At 44.5% G+C, this 12,236-nt stretch overlaps 1 protein-coding gene across 1 annotated transcript; it reads right to left on the reverse strand.

Moving 5' to 3' along the window:
• Positions 1-5,873: 5,873 nt before the first annotated feature.
• insm2 (insulinoma-associated 2) lies at positions 5,874-10,960 on the reverse strand. Its single transcript, XM_072488980.1, has one exon. The coding sequence runs from the start codon at positions 10,747-10,749 to the stop codon at positions 9,301-9,303; it is 1,449 nt and encodes a 482-aa protein (XP_072345081.1). The 5' UTR covers positions 10,750-10,960; the 3' UTR covers positions 5,874-9,300.
• Between the last annotated feature and the right edge of the window lie 1,276 nt (positions 10,961-12,236).

The following is a 12,236-nucleotide window of genomic DNA, read 5'->3' on the forward strand; positions in this document are numbered from 1 at the left end:
CCCATTTTCCTCTGGCTCCACACGTAGATTCCCTCCCTTGTCCTTCAGTGGGTCAACCCTTTCCCTGACTACCCTCTTGCTTTTTATGTACGTGTAAAAAGCCTTGGGATTTTCCTTAACCCTATTTGCCAATTACATTTTGTGACCCCTTTTAGCCCTCCTAACTCCTTGCCTAAGTTCCTTCCTACTTTCCTTATGTTCCACACAGGCTTGGTCTGTTCCCAGCCTTCTAGCCCTGACAAATGCCACCTTTTTCTTTTTGATGAGGCCTACAATATCTCTCGTTATCCAAGGTTCCCAAAATTTGTCATATTTATCCTTATACCTCACAGGAACATGCCGGCCCTGAATTCCTTTCAACTGACATTTGAAAGCCTCCCACATGTCAGATGTTGATTTACCCTCAAACATCCGCTCCCAATCTAGGTTCTTCAGTTCCCGCCTAATATTGTTATAATTAGCCATGCCCCAATTTAGCAAATTCACCCCAGGACCACTCTTTTCCTTGTCCACCAGCACTTTAAAACTTACTGAATTGTGGTCACTGTTCCCGAAATGCTCCCCTACTGAAACTTCTACCACCTGGCCGGGCTCATTCCCCAATACCAGCCTCTTCCCTAGTTGGACTATCTACATATTGTTTTAAGAAGCCCTCCATGATGCTCCTTACAAACTCTGCCCCGTCCAAGCCCCTAGCACTAAGTGAGTCCCAGTCAATATTGGGGAAGCCAAAGTCTCCCACCACAATAACCCTGTTGCTTTTACTCCTTTCCAAAATCTATCTACCTATCTGCTCCTCTATCTCCCGCTGGCTGTTGGGAGGCCTGTAGTAAACCCCCAACATTGTGACTGCACCCTTCTTATTCCTGATCTCTACCCATATAGCCTCGCTGCCCTCTGAGGTGTCCTCCCGCAGTACAGCTGTGATATTCTCCCTCACCAGTAGCGCAACTCCTCCACCCCTTTTACATTCCCCGCTTTTCCGCCTGAAACATCTAAATCCTGGAACGTTTAGCTGCCAATCCATTCATTTTGCTAACATTCCATTTGCCTTTTTTATTATATGCTGTGCCTGTATACTGACTTTCTGCAACTCATGAACAAAGACACCCAGATCCCTCTACCCAAACACATTTTGAATCTGCTTTCCACTTCGGTAATAATTTGCCTTTCTTTTTTTTGGCCAAAATGGATAACCTCACACTTATCCACAGTAAACTCCATCTGACCCATTCTCCTAGCCTATCTATATCCATCTGTAAACTATTTATTTCTTCTTCACTGCCCGCATTCGCACCTATTTTAGTATCATCCGTAAATTTTGTTATATTACACTCTGTTCCTACTTACAGATCATTTATATAGATTGTAAATAGTTGAGGTCTGAGGACTGACCACTGCAGCACACCACTAGTTACAGTCCGACAGCAAGAGAAGGACCCATCTATCTCAACCCTCTGCTTTCTGTCAGTAAACCAATCCTCAATCCAATCTAATACTCAACCTCAGTCCCCTGCGACCTTATCTTCTGAATCAGTCTTTTATGCAACACCTTATCAAATGCCTCCTGGAAAAGGGCAGTATGGTGGTGCAGTGGTTAACACTGGGACTACAGTGCTGAGGACCCGGGTTCGAATCCCGCCCCTGGGTCATTGTCCATGTGGAGTTTGCACATTTTCGCAGTGTCTGCGTGGGTTTCACCCCCACAACCCAAAAGATGTGCTGGCTAGGTGGATTGCCACACTAAATTGCCCCTTAAATGGAAAAAAATAATTGGGTACTCTAAATTTAAAAAGAAAATGCCTCCTGGAAGTCTAGATATACCACATCCACAGGTTCCCCATTATCCACCTTGCTGGTTACATCCTCAAAGAACTCAAGCAAATTTGTCAAGCATGACTTACCCTTCATAAAACCATGCTGACACTGGTAGATTAAACCTTGTCTTTCCAAATGTTCAGTCATCTCCTCCTTAAAGATTGATTCCAGTTTAGCAGCATTTTCTGTTTTTATTTGATTTCCAGCCACCACCATATTTTGCTTTTAACTCATTGATCCTTCCCCCCTTCTGTTCCCTCCCCTCCAATCCTATACCTTTTTTGAATCTAATCTTTTGCCAAGTATTCATGATGCCCTCTGACCTTTTCTGTTCCATCCCCGAATAGGTTGACCTCCCCAAAAAACTGAGATTAATCTCGTTTGCCCCAACTCAATGAAGTTTGAGCTCAGCGTGACGCTAGGTTCTTCTTCTGTTGCATTTGCTACAACGTCCTCCTCTTTGGATAGGGAACTTCACCACAATTCTGCAGCTTTTTACCTATCACCAGTATTCTCCCTTTACCTGAACACCTTCCTCTGGCCTCTTACTCTCGACCTTTCTATTGAGAAGTGCCAACACACCATCAGCTGGCTCAATTTCTCTTCTCCTTTCACTCACTCTAACCTGTCTTCCTTTAAACCTGCTGCATTCTTTTATTTCAGGTCCAATGCTAACATAAGCACCACCTTTGTCAGCATGTTTGACGATTTGTTATATGGTAAACTGACTTCTACCAAGCAGAGACCAAATGCCAAATCTCTGACACTTCCCCCTACCTCTTCCTGGAGAAGGCCCACACCAACAGTTATCAGGCCATTATTTACAAGACTGCCACTACCTAATTTCCTCTGGAGATCTTCCCTCCACAGCCTCCAACGTCATAATTTCCCAACCCCAACAGCCTGCTTCTACATCCTTCCTAAAAGCCGAAAACACGACTGCCCTGATGGATCTCTCATTTCAGAATGCCCCTGCCTCACCAGATTGACTTCTTCCTACTTGAATTATTTGTTTTCCCATCGTCGAGCCTCTTCCCACCTGTATCCGCAACTTTTCCAATGTCTTTCATCATTTTAACAGTTTCCTGACTCCAACTGTAGAACCCGAATGGGAGAGACAACAGGAACACACAGTAGAATAGAAATGAATAACTGGTTAATTAGTGTTCACAGAATCACGGAACCTACTCCTCGTCTCCCCGAAGGGCCACCCTCCCTGGCCTGAGGGTTTTTATACAGAGTAGTTTTCCCTTGTTAAAGGGAAACCCTGCCCCCAATTACTGGGGTAGTTCATACTCAGCTGTGTAAGGGGAAAATTGAATGGAGCACAGTGCTTGGCCCCCAAAAGGGATCATAACACCAACAACCTCCTTTTCTTCATGGTCATCCAATCCCTCTGCATTTCCCTCCTTCACCTGAATAGTCTAAGGGCTCTCCACTTCTTCCTTGAGTGGAGGCCCAATCAGCTGCCATTCAACACCTTCCTCCATCTGGCTGAACTTATTCCCACACTGAACAACCTCGTGTTTAAATTCACGCACTTCCTCCAGAACAAAAGGCTTTGGGTCCTATTAATCTGTCTTTATGTGGGAAAAGTGAAACATTCTTTCTTTCAGCCATACTCAGGCCCCCTCCCTCAACTCTCATTGGTGGCTCCATTGTGCCATTTCCAGCTTTCAGCTGGATCTGGAAAATTTCATCCATTTCCAATTTTCACCCTTCTTTCACTTCGACATGTTCAATCTCTGACTCTTCCCATCTCTTACTGGATTTGTCTGTCTTCGTATCTGAGGATAGGCTATCAACCAATACTCACTTTACCCACTGTCTCCCACAGCTACTTTGACTGTACTCTTCACATCACACTTCCTGTAAGGACTCACAAGAATGGGATCAGGAGTCGACCATATCACCCCTCGAGCCTGCTCCGCCATTAAACATGACCTTGGCTGATCTTAGACTTCAACTCCATTACCCAGCCCCTTCCCCATATCCCTTCATTCGCTGAGAAACCAGAAATCTGTCTATCCCAGCCTTGCATATATTCAATGATGGATTACCCATAGGCCTCTGGGTAGAGAATTCCAAAGATTCACAACCAGTTAAGCGAAGTAACTTCCCCTCATCTCAGTCCTAAATGATCAACCCCTTATCCTGACACAGCGCTCCCTTGTTTTAGATTCCCTGACCAGCGGAAACAATCTCTTACGGTCCCCCCTTCAAGCCACTTCAGGATTTTGTACGTTACAATGTGATTGCCTCGCATTTGACTAAACTCACGAGAAAATAAACCCAATTTGCTCAGCCTCTCATCATAGGACAACTTCTTCATTCAAGGGAGAAAGTTAATAAACCTTTACTGTACCACCTCCAATGTAGGTATATATTTTTTTTTAATGTGGAGACTAAAACTGCACACATTGCTCCAGATGTGTCCTCACCAAAACTCTATGGGCTGGATTCTCCATTCCTGCGGATAAGTGCCAGCTTGAATGGAGAATCCGCAGGAGGGTTATGTGAAAAAAATCGGCACGATCCCCCTCACCGATTCCAGTACTGGTGAGGGGCTAGCACCGGCACCGACTGAAACTCCCACCTCCCACGCCAAAAACGGCTGGAGAATGGCTGGGTCCCGGGACGAGCATGCACATGGCTGACGACCTGCAGTAGTCGCGCTGTACAACATGGCACCAGCCATGCGCGGACCCAACCCACCGTCCGCACCCCCACAGCCAATCCACTAGCCACCCCCCACCAGTCCCTCCAACCCTCGCAGAAGCCCCCCCCCCGGCCAGCGCCATGGATCCCGGCCGAGTGTGGTGGTGCTGGACACAGTCCGCAGCCGCCACGCCGGATTCACAATTTGTGTGATTACACGTGCCCCACACCATCAGGAACTCGGCCCATCGGGGGCGGAGCGTCATGGGTGGGCCAGCCGATGGCGCGGCAAAGGCATTGCGACTGCGCGCGGCACACATTACGATGATGCAATTTTAGAGAGGGCGGAGAATCGCAAGCCGGCATCAAACTGGTGCCGGCCCCGATTCCGGCATTGGAATCGATTCTCCGTCCGATTATGATTTCAGCACCGGGCAATGGGGAATCCAGCCTATTAACTCTAGCAAAACTTCTTGATTCCTGTACTCCAATCCCCTTGCAATACCGGCTAACATGCAGTTTCCTCATTACTTGCTGCACCTGTCTATTAACTTTTTGCATTCCTTGTAAGTACACACTTTCAATTTCACACCTTTTAAACAACATTCAGCTCTTCTTTCAACCAAAGTGAATTAATATAGATTGTAAATAACTGAGGCCCCAGAACTGACTCTTGTGACGCTTCACTGTTCACTATCTGCCAACATGAAAATGTCCGATTTATGCTCACTCTCTGCTTCTTATCTGTTAACCAATCCTTTATCCATGCCAATATATTAACTCCAACTCCATCGCACTTTACTTGCCCATTAATCTTATGTGTGGCACCCCATCAAAAACCTATTTGAAAATCTAGGTATACTTCCTTTACTGGTTGCCCTTTATCTACGTTATTAATTACATCTTCAGAAAACTTCCAATAAGCTCGTCAAACAGGATTTCCCTTTAATAAAACCATGCTGACTTGTTCTATTCATGCTATGCTTTTCCAAGTTCATTGTTAAGATTTTCTTAATAATGGATTCCAGCATTTCCCCAACATGTGATGTTAGGCTAACTGGCCTGTAGCTCCCTGCTTTTTCTCTCCCTCCTTTCCTCAAAAGCAGAATAACATTCATCAGAATCTGATGAATAGTGAAGAATCACAGCCAGTGTCTCTGCAGCTATCTCTTTTAGAGCCCTTGGGTGTAGGCCAACAGGTCCTGGGAATTTGTTGCATTTTAGTTCCTTAAGGGTTCTCCACTGCTCCCTAAAACTTCCTAAAGTTAACCTGATGTGAATTCACAAAGAGCAATTTCCACAAGCAATTATATTGATTGTTCGTCCCTCCATGCATCACTGGTGCATTCAGTAATTTCAAATAATTTTGTTTATTAAATGTATGAAAATAGCTCAAAATGACACAAGCAGATAAGAAAATACATCAAATAGAAATAATTTTCACGTATGAATTGCCCAGCAAACAATAATTATCAGTAGTGTAGAACTATATGACTTGCATGATAAGCTATTTTGGTACCTCATCATGATGTGCCACACGAGACAAACAAAATTGCAATCATTTAGTAGTACAAGGCAAATAATTAATACAAACATACATCAACATATTTAGATTTGAAATAGATTTCAATGGGGACACTTTAAGGTGTTCTCTTCCAAAACATTTCAGTTTATAATCACTTTTGACAAAAGCTCTTGCTAATCAGGAAATTCTATTTTATACATAATTATTATTGTATTTTTTTCTGTTTTGTAGACTACTTTTAACCCACCACAGGAGGTCAAGTAAGGAATTGTTCTTGAGCCTTTACTGGTAGTTTAGAACAGCAAAAGATAATTGTAACAGCCGGCACCGGACCAACCGAGTGGGGATAATTATCTTCTCTGTGGTCCTTGCGGAATACGAGCTCCCCCAGTAGGGATGGAGGATCTCTATTAACCTTGGTGTAAAAGGTCGGCCAGTAAGGTACTGACCAGAACAGGGACCAGGTGGGGATCTACCGGACAGTGTAAATATTGTGTTGTAAATAAAACTATATTTCTTTATTTTACCCCGTGTCTTTATTTAAATAATATTTGCAGAAAAGGATTGGTTGACTCATTCCACATCTCCTCATTCAGCTGAGGATCAGGGACTGTGCATAAATGGAATTGGGAGAAAATTTGTTTTCTGCAATTGCAAAACAAATGACCTGCACTTGACTAATGTAATCTGCTCACAAGGCTCAACTTCAATAGAACAAATGTTGGTTATGTTTCTGATGTAGGGGCGGCACGGTGGCGCGGGGGTTAGCACTGTTGCCTACGGCACTGAGGGCCCAGGTTCTATCCCGGCCCCGGGTCACTGCCCGTGTGGAGTTTCCACATTTTCCTATGTCTGAGTGGGTTTCACCTCCACGACCCAAAGATGCGCAGGTTAAGTGGATTGGCCACACTAAATTGCCCCTTAATTGGAAAAAAATAATTGGGTACTCTTAAAAAAAAATTTTAATCTTTCTGATGTAATCCATTCCTATCTCATTGTTGAAACATGTTCAAAGCACACATATTCCTGCTAGTGAGCACATTGAGTAAATTCGCTATCATGTTAGACTAGCACTGTATCGAAATGAAAGTGTTTTAATTAATTGCAATGCAGAAAGGGACAACATACTATACTTGGCTACTAAACATTCTTAAATTGGAGCTAATTTTAATCTGTGTTGTGTATAATCACAGGAGAGGAGAATAGTGGATATGTAATTGGACTAGTAATCCAGAAACCTGGACTAATAACATAGTGACATGAGTTTGAATCCTACTACAGCAGTTGGGAATTTAAATTCACAAAATTAAATGAATCTGGAAAAACGCTGTTGGTGAAATACTGAATTTTTATAAAAACTAATGGCATTTTGGGAACAGAATCCGCAGTGCTTCCCTGAACTGGCTACAGAAGACTTCAGATCCACATCAATGTGATTGACTTGTAATTGGACTAGCCATTCAGATGTATTCAAGGAAGTGGCTCACCACCACCTCAGGGGGAGTTAGGGTAACCTTGCCAATAACACTCCCATCAGGGGAATGAAGAAAAATAAATAAGTTATCTTTTCTTGTTAGTTTAACCCTATTGTTTCTTCAAAGGCAAACGTAAAGTCTCTGAAAGAAAAACCTGGTCATGCCAGTTCAATAAAAGCAGCAGATCCATCAAAAAAATTAATTATCTGTGGGCAACAACTAATACAGATATCAATGTGAAAATGAAGGGGTACAAATAACACAATGTCATTTAAGAATCAAACCACTTCTGTAATTTACTAATTAACACACAAAGAGTAACATGTTTTCAGTACATTTATGACTCAATTAATTACAATGTTGAAACTTTCTCACCCAAAGGAGATGCTGGCATCATGCGATACGTAAATATCTGATCAGATGCTCAGAGAACGATGGTGACACGGTGCAGATTGGAATGTTTACATCAATAAATTTAGATTGTGTTACTTATGGAGTACCAATAGGATCTGACTAAGTGAGTTAATAAAAAGGCAAATCTGATATCAAATGAGTAAATGAGTGTTCCAGGAATATTGGTGAGCAGGGTGAGCTGAGATATATTGAGTTCAGGGCAAGTGCAATGAAAAACGCAGAATGATGGAGAAAAGTTAAGAGCATTGGAGAAGTGATGTCCAAGATGGATGGTAAATGAAGAGCTATGATAATCGACACATTGATTATTTTTAATCTCTGACATTGGGATCATTTTTTTTAAAAATCTGAATAAAATGTATCATCTACTTCCTACTAACATTGCTCCAGGACTGCTGCAAAATTCTCTTCTGTGTTGAAGAAGCATTGCATGGTGTAGAGTCCGATAAACAGCCTATTGAAATCCATCCTCGGCCAGCATGTAAAATTCAAAGTCTGATTTGTTTCGAGTTGTTTAGACCTATGTAATAATGCCCAAGTACTAAAACATTTACTGTGGTGGGAAATAACATCATTAAGATCAATTATGTTGAATCAAATCCTAATGGAGACTGGACCAAAATTTTATTCAATAGGTATTTGAGACCTCGTTTCTTTAGCTGCTCCCTATCACCAATTGGTGGTGTTGGAATCACTGCCTGATAAACACGTCACTTGAGACAACATTTAAAAAAACAAAATATTCATTGGTTTGGTATGATTGTTGAAATGTAATATAAATGCTTTCAGGAAATGGGGGATTGAGCGATATTTAAATAACGCTGACTAACCCTTCCTGAGCAGTTAGGTAAATAACTACAGTCTGCGAGGGACAATTAGGGACAAGTGGTTATATAGTTTGAGCGGCAACACTTCACATGAAGCATGGGTTAAGTCAAGGAGACAGCTTTCAATAGCTACCACAGCTGGTATGGGGATTGAACCCATGCCCTCGATGTCATTCTACAGCACACACTAACGGGTTAGTAGACTACATAACATCCATTGAACATCTAGTGCACTTCAAAAAATGATCTAAGGTCTAATACTATGTCAACCAGCGTCATAGGGAGCTCTGAAGAAAGCGTTTTATCGAATATAGCAGAAAGTTGGAGAGTTGTAAGAGCAAGTTTCTGCATTATTTCTTTCGTGAGCAAGAAATGATTTTGAGTCTTCCACTGTGCATTTTTGAGAAAGATGAAAAATAACCTACATGGAATATACAATACAGAAACAGGTTATTCAGCCTACTTCGTCAAATCCAACCGGAGTGTTCGCCTCAGCCACTCCCTGTGGTAGTGACTCTGTGGACAAAGCAGTTTTCATCTGAATTCCCTGTTTTGAGTTCCTCGTGTTTACTTGCAAGTGAGATTAGCAGCCCGGCCTTATGGGCAGCTGCAGGAGGAGGACCTGCCTGTTCTCTGACGGGTGCCACTTGTTGATGTGCCTGGTGAGTCCGGGTGAGCTGAAGAAGGTGGACGGGCAGTGTTTGCAGGAGAAGAGCTGGCCTTCCAGGTCACAGGCTTCATCATCCTCCCTGGGTGTGGGAGCCCCGCACTTGTCCCCGCAGCCGGGACTGAGCAGAGCCCTGTCCCCACGCTCCACCACATGCTTGTTGTGGCTCTCTGCAGATGCCAGGTACAAATGGCACAACTGGCAGGGGAAGGCGATCCGGCTCAACTCCAAGCGGTTGGGGAAGGTGGGGAGGGAGGCTTGGTGGGCGACAAGGTGCTTCTTCAGGTAAGCCTGCCGCCGGAATCTCTTGCTGCAGTCAGGACAGCCAAAGGGTTCCACCTTCCCCAGAGCTGCAGGGGACTGGCCAGGGGCTGCCGTGCCCTGGGGGCTGCCCGTGCCCTCAGGACTAGCCACAGAGTCGCTGCTGCTCTGGCCCCCAGAGATCAGCCTCTTGGAGCTCTCCTTACTTTCAGGGTCCGCTCTGGCTGACTCTCCAGGGCACCTCTGCCTCTCCTTTCCAGACTTGGGGCCGTTGCCCCCGGGACGAGGTCTATGCCACCTGCGATGTGAAGCCAGGTTAGCTGGGCAGCTGAAGACTTTATTGCACTCGGGGCAGCGGTATTCAACTCGGACAATCCTGGAACATTTGTGTTGGGCGAGAGAGAAGGAGTCTGAATATCTCTCCTTGCACAACTGGCAGATGAATTCAGCCAGGAGCTTGTTCGCTGAAGGTTTGTAATCTCTGGCATCCACTTTAATTGTTAGACCCAGAACAGGCGAAGTGCTCACCTCGTCCTGGAAATTCAGTTTCCGGATGACTTTAGGCTTCTGGGTGGGTTTGTGCCTGCGGTGCCTGGGACCCGGGTCGTGCAGTTGAGTAACTGCACCTGCCGCCGGGGAGTAGGGAGCTTGGACCAAAAACCTTTCCACCGCTTTCAGGGAGGCAACCGCAGCGAAGGAGTCAACAGGAGCAGACGACTCTAAACAGCTGCCCAAGAAAGCGTTTTCCACTTTGATGTCGGTTGTGGAGGTGGTGGATGTGCAGGAGTCACCGACCCAGTCTGGGATACCATACTTTGTAAACGGGTTTTTAGCATAGAATCCCGCCGGAGCTCCATCCTCTGGGAGAAACACCAGTCTCCGGGCTGAATCCAAGCTTTTAGTCAGTGTAAATCCCTCGTTGAGCGGCTCGGGGCTGTTCCTCTGAGAACTTGGCTGTGAAACACTGTCTGGGCATCCGACAGCCCGCACACCCGCTCCCAGGGGATGGATTTCAAGGAGTGGACATTCCTCATCCTCGCTTCGAATCCTGTACGAAACGGGAGACGATTTATTGTTCCTTTTTACTAAAAATCCTCTCGGCATCTTTAAAAACCAAAGGTGAGTCAACGTGGAGTTGATGCAGGGAGGGAGAGGGAGGGAGGGAGGAAGAGAGGGAAGGAGGGAGATAAGGAGGGAGCTGCCTATAGATTCCAGTCCAGCAGTCCGCCTGGAATGACTGTGTGTGCAAAGCAGTCAGGAAACAGGAGATCTGGCCCTCGACATGACTGCCTTTGCTTTTATTGACGGGGAAGCTATTTGCTAAGGGTGGTGAAGTCCAATCGGTGAACAGGGACGGTGTGGGCGGAGGTGGGGAGAAGGGGAGGACAATGGCACAGTCTATTGTGAGAATAGGTAGCTGGGGACTCACATCAGCGGCGTGGCACCATGAAGGAAGCACAGATAAGATGAAAATCTCCCCCTGTGCACACACATTCACACACAAATACACACCCTCTTCCCGAGATGTGTAACTTTTTAGCATGACATAAGCTTTAGAAATGGGCCCAGTGGCGGTTACCAGGCTGCAGAATACGTCTGCCCAGCAGAACCCGGCAACAGATTTCCAATAACACCTTTTTACCGCTAACTTTTTTCTTCTTCTTGGAGCTGGACAATAATACTAAAACACAGCACTCCCTGTCCGGTATTCGCCGCTTTTGCAGCAATTTTTCTTTTCCAATTCAGCTTTGTCTAAATCGCACAGTTTCTTTGCTTCCCCCAGGAGATATTTCGTTGTCAAAACCCCCTCGTTCTGTTGTCCTCTCCTAATGTCATCTCAGACCAAACGATTTCTTGGTGGAATAATTGTTTCCTCGCTGAGAATCGATGTAATGCTCTTTCTTTCCCTTGTGATAAGTAGGCATGTTTTTCTTTTCCACCCCGGGAAGCGAAAATTCAATTCTTGAATTCGGTTTAATTGTTGGTAAAATTGTGTGAGTTCTTTTGATAAGGGACTATTTTGATAAGGGACTGTAGTATTTCTATTGCTGGCATAGCGTAATTATATTCAATTTCATAAGGTGTTTCCTAACAGCAAATCATTCCACGTCTATTCAATTATTACGATATTTAGAGTAATCCTGGACAATTTGCCTTATTATTGAAGGAAACCCCTTAAATGCCCAATTGCACTATATTGGAGTGCATTTGCGATAGATGTGGGACATCCTATCGACTCCATAACCTGGCGAGTTTTTGTATTTTGAAACACACACACGGTGTCTGCAGTGGGTAGCGGGGCTGCTCATTTGATCATGTGCACATCGAAAGAACAGCAGTGCCTTGTGCTTCGACACTGCACACAACCTCGAGAACACAATCATAATATAAATACACAACATTACAATCTGACAATGAGTCATGTTTATTTCACGGGCAACTCACCGTCCACCGATTCCGGAAACATTTGGGTAGAAAATCAACAACTTAATAATTAAAAAGTGGATTTATTTCGGCCACGGTTGTTTGCAGATTTTAGGCAGTGGCTCAACCTGTGGCAGCGGATTTATGTTCTAATTGTCGGTGGGAAA

This window comes from Scyliorhinus torazame, chromosome 2 (assembly GCF_047496885.1).
Source record: "Scyliorhinus torazame isolate Kashiwa2021f chromosome 2, sScyTor2.1, whole genome shotgun sequence".
Taxonomy (NCBI): domain Eukaryota; kingdom Metazoa; phylum Chordata; class Chondrichthyes; order Carcharhiniformes; family Scyliorhinidae; genus Scyliorhinus; species Scyliorhinus torazame.

Excerpts from the sequence above, each read along its gene's own strand:
- insm2 (XM_072488980.1), bottom strand. The coding sequence starts at position 10,749 with ATGCCGAGAGGATTTTTAGTAAAAAGGAACAATAAATCGTCTCCCGTT.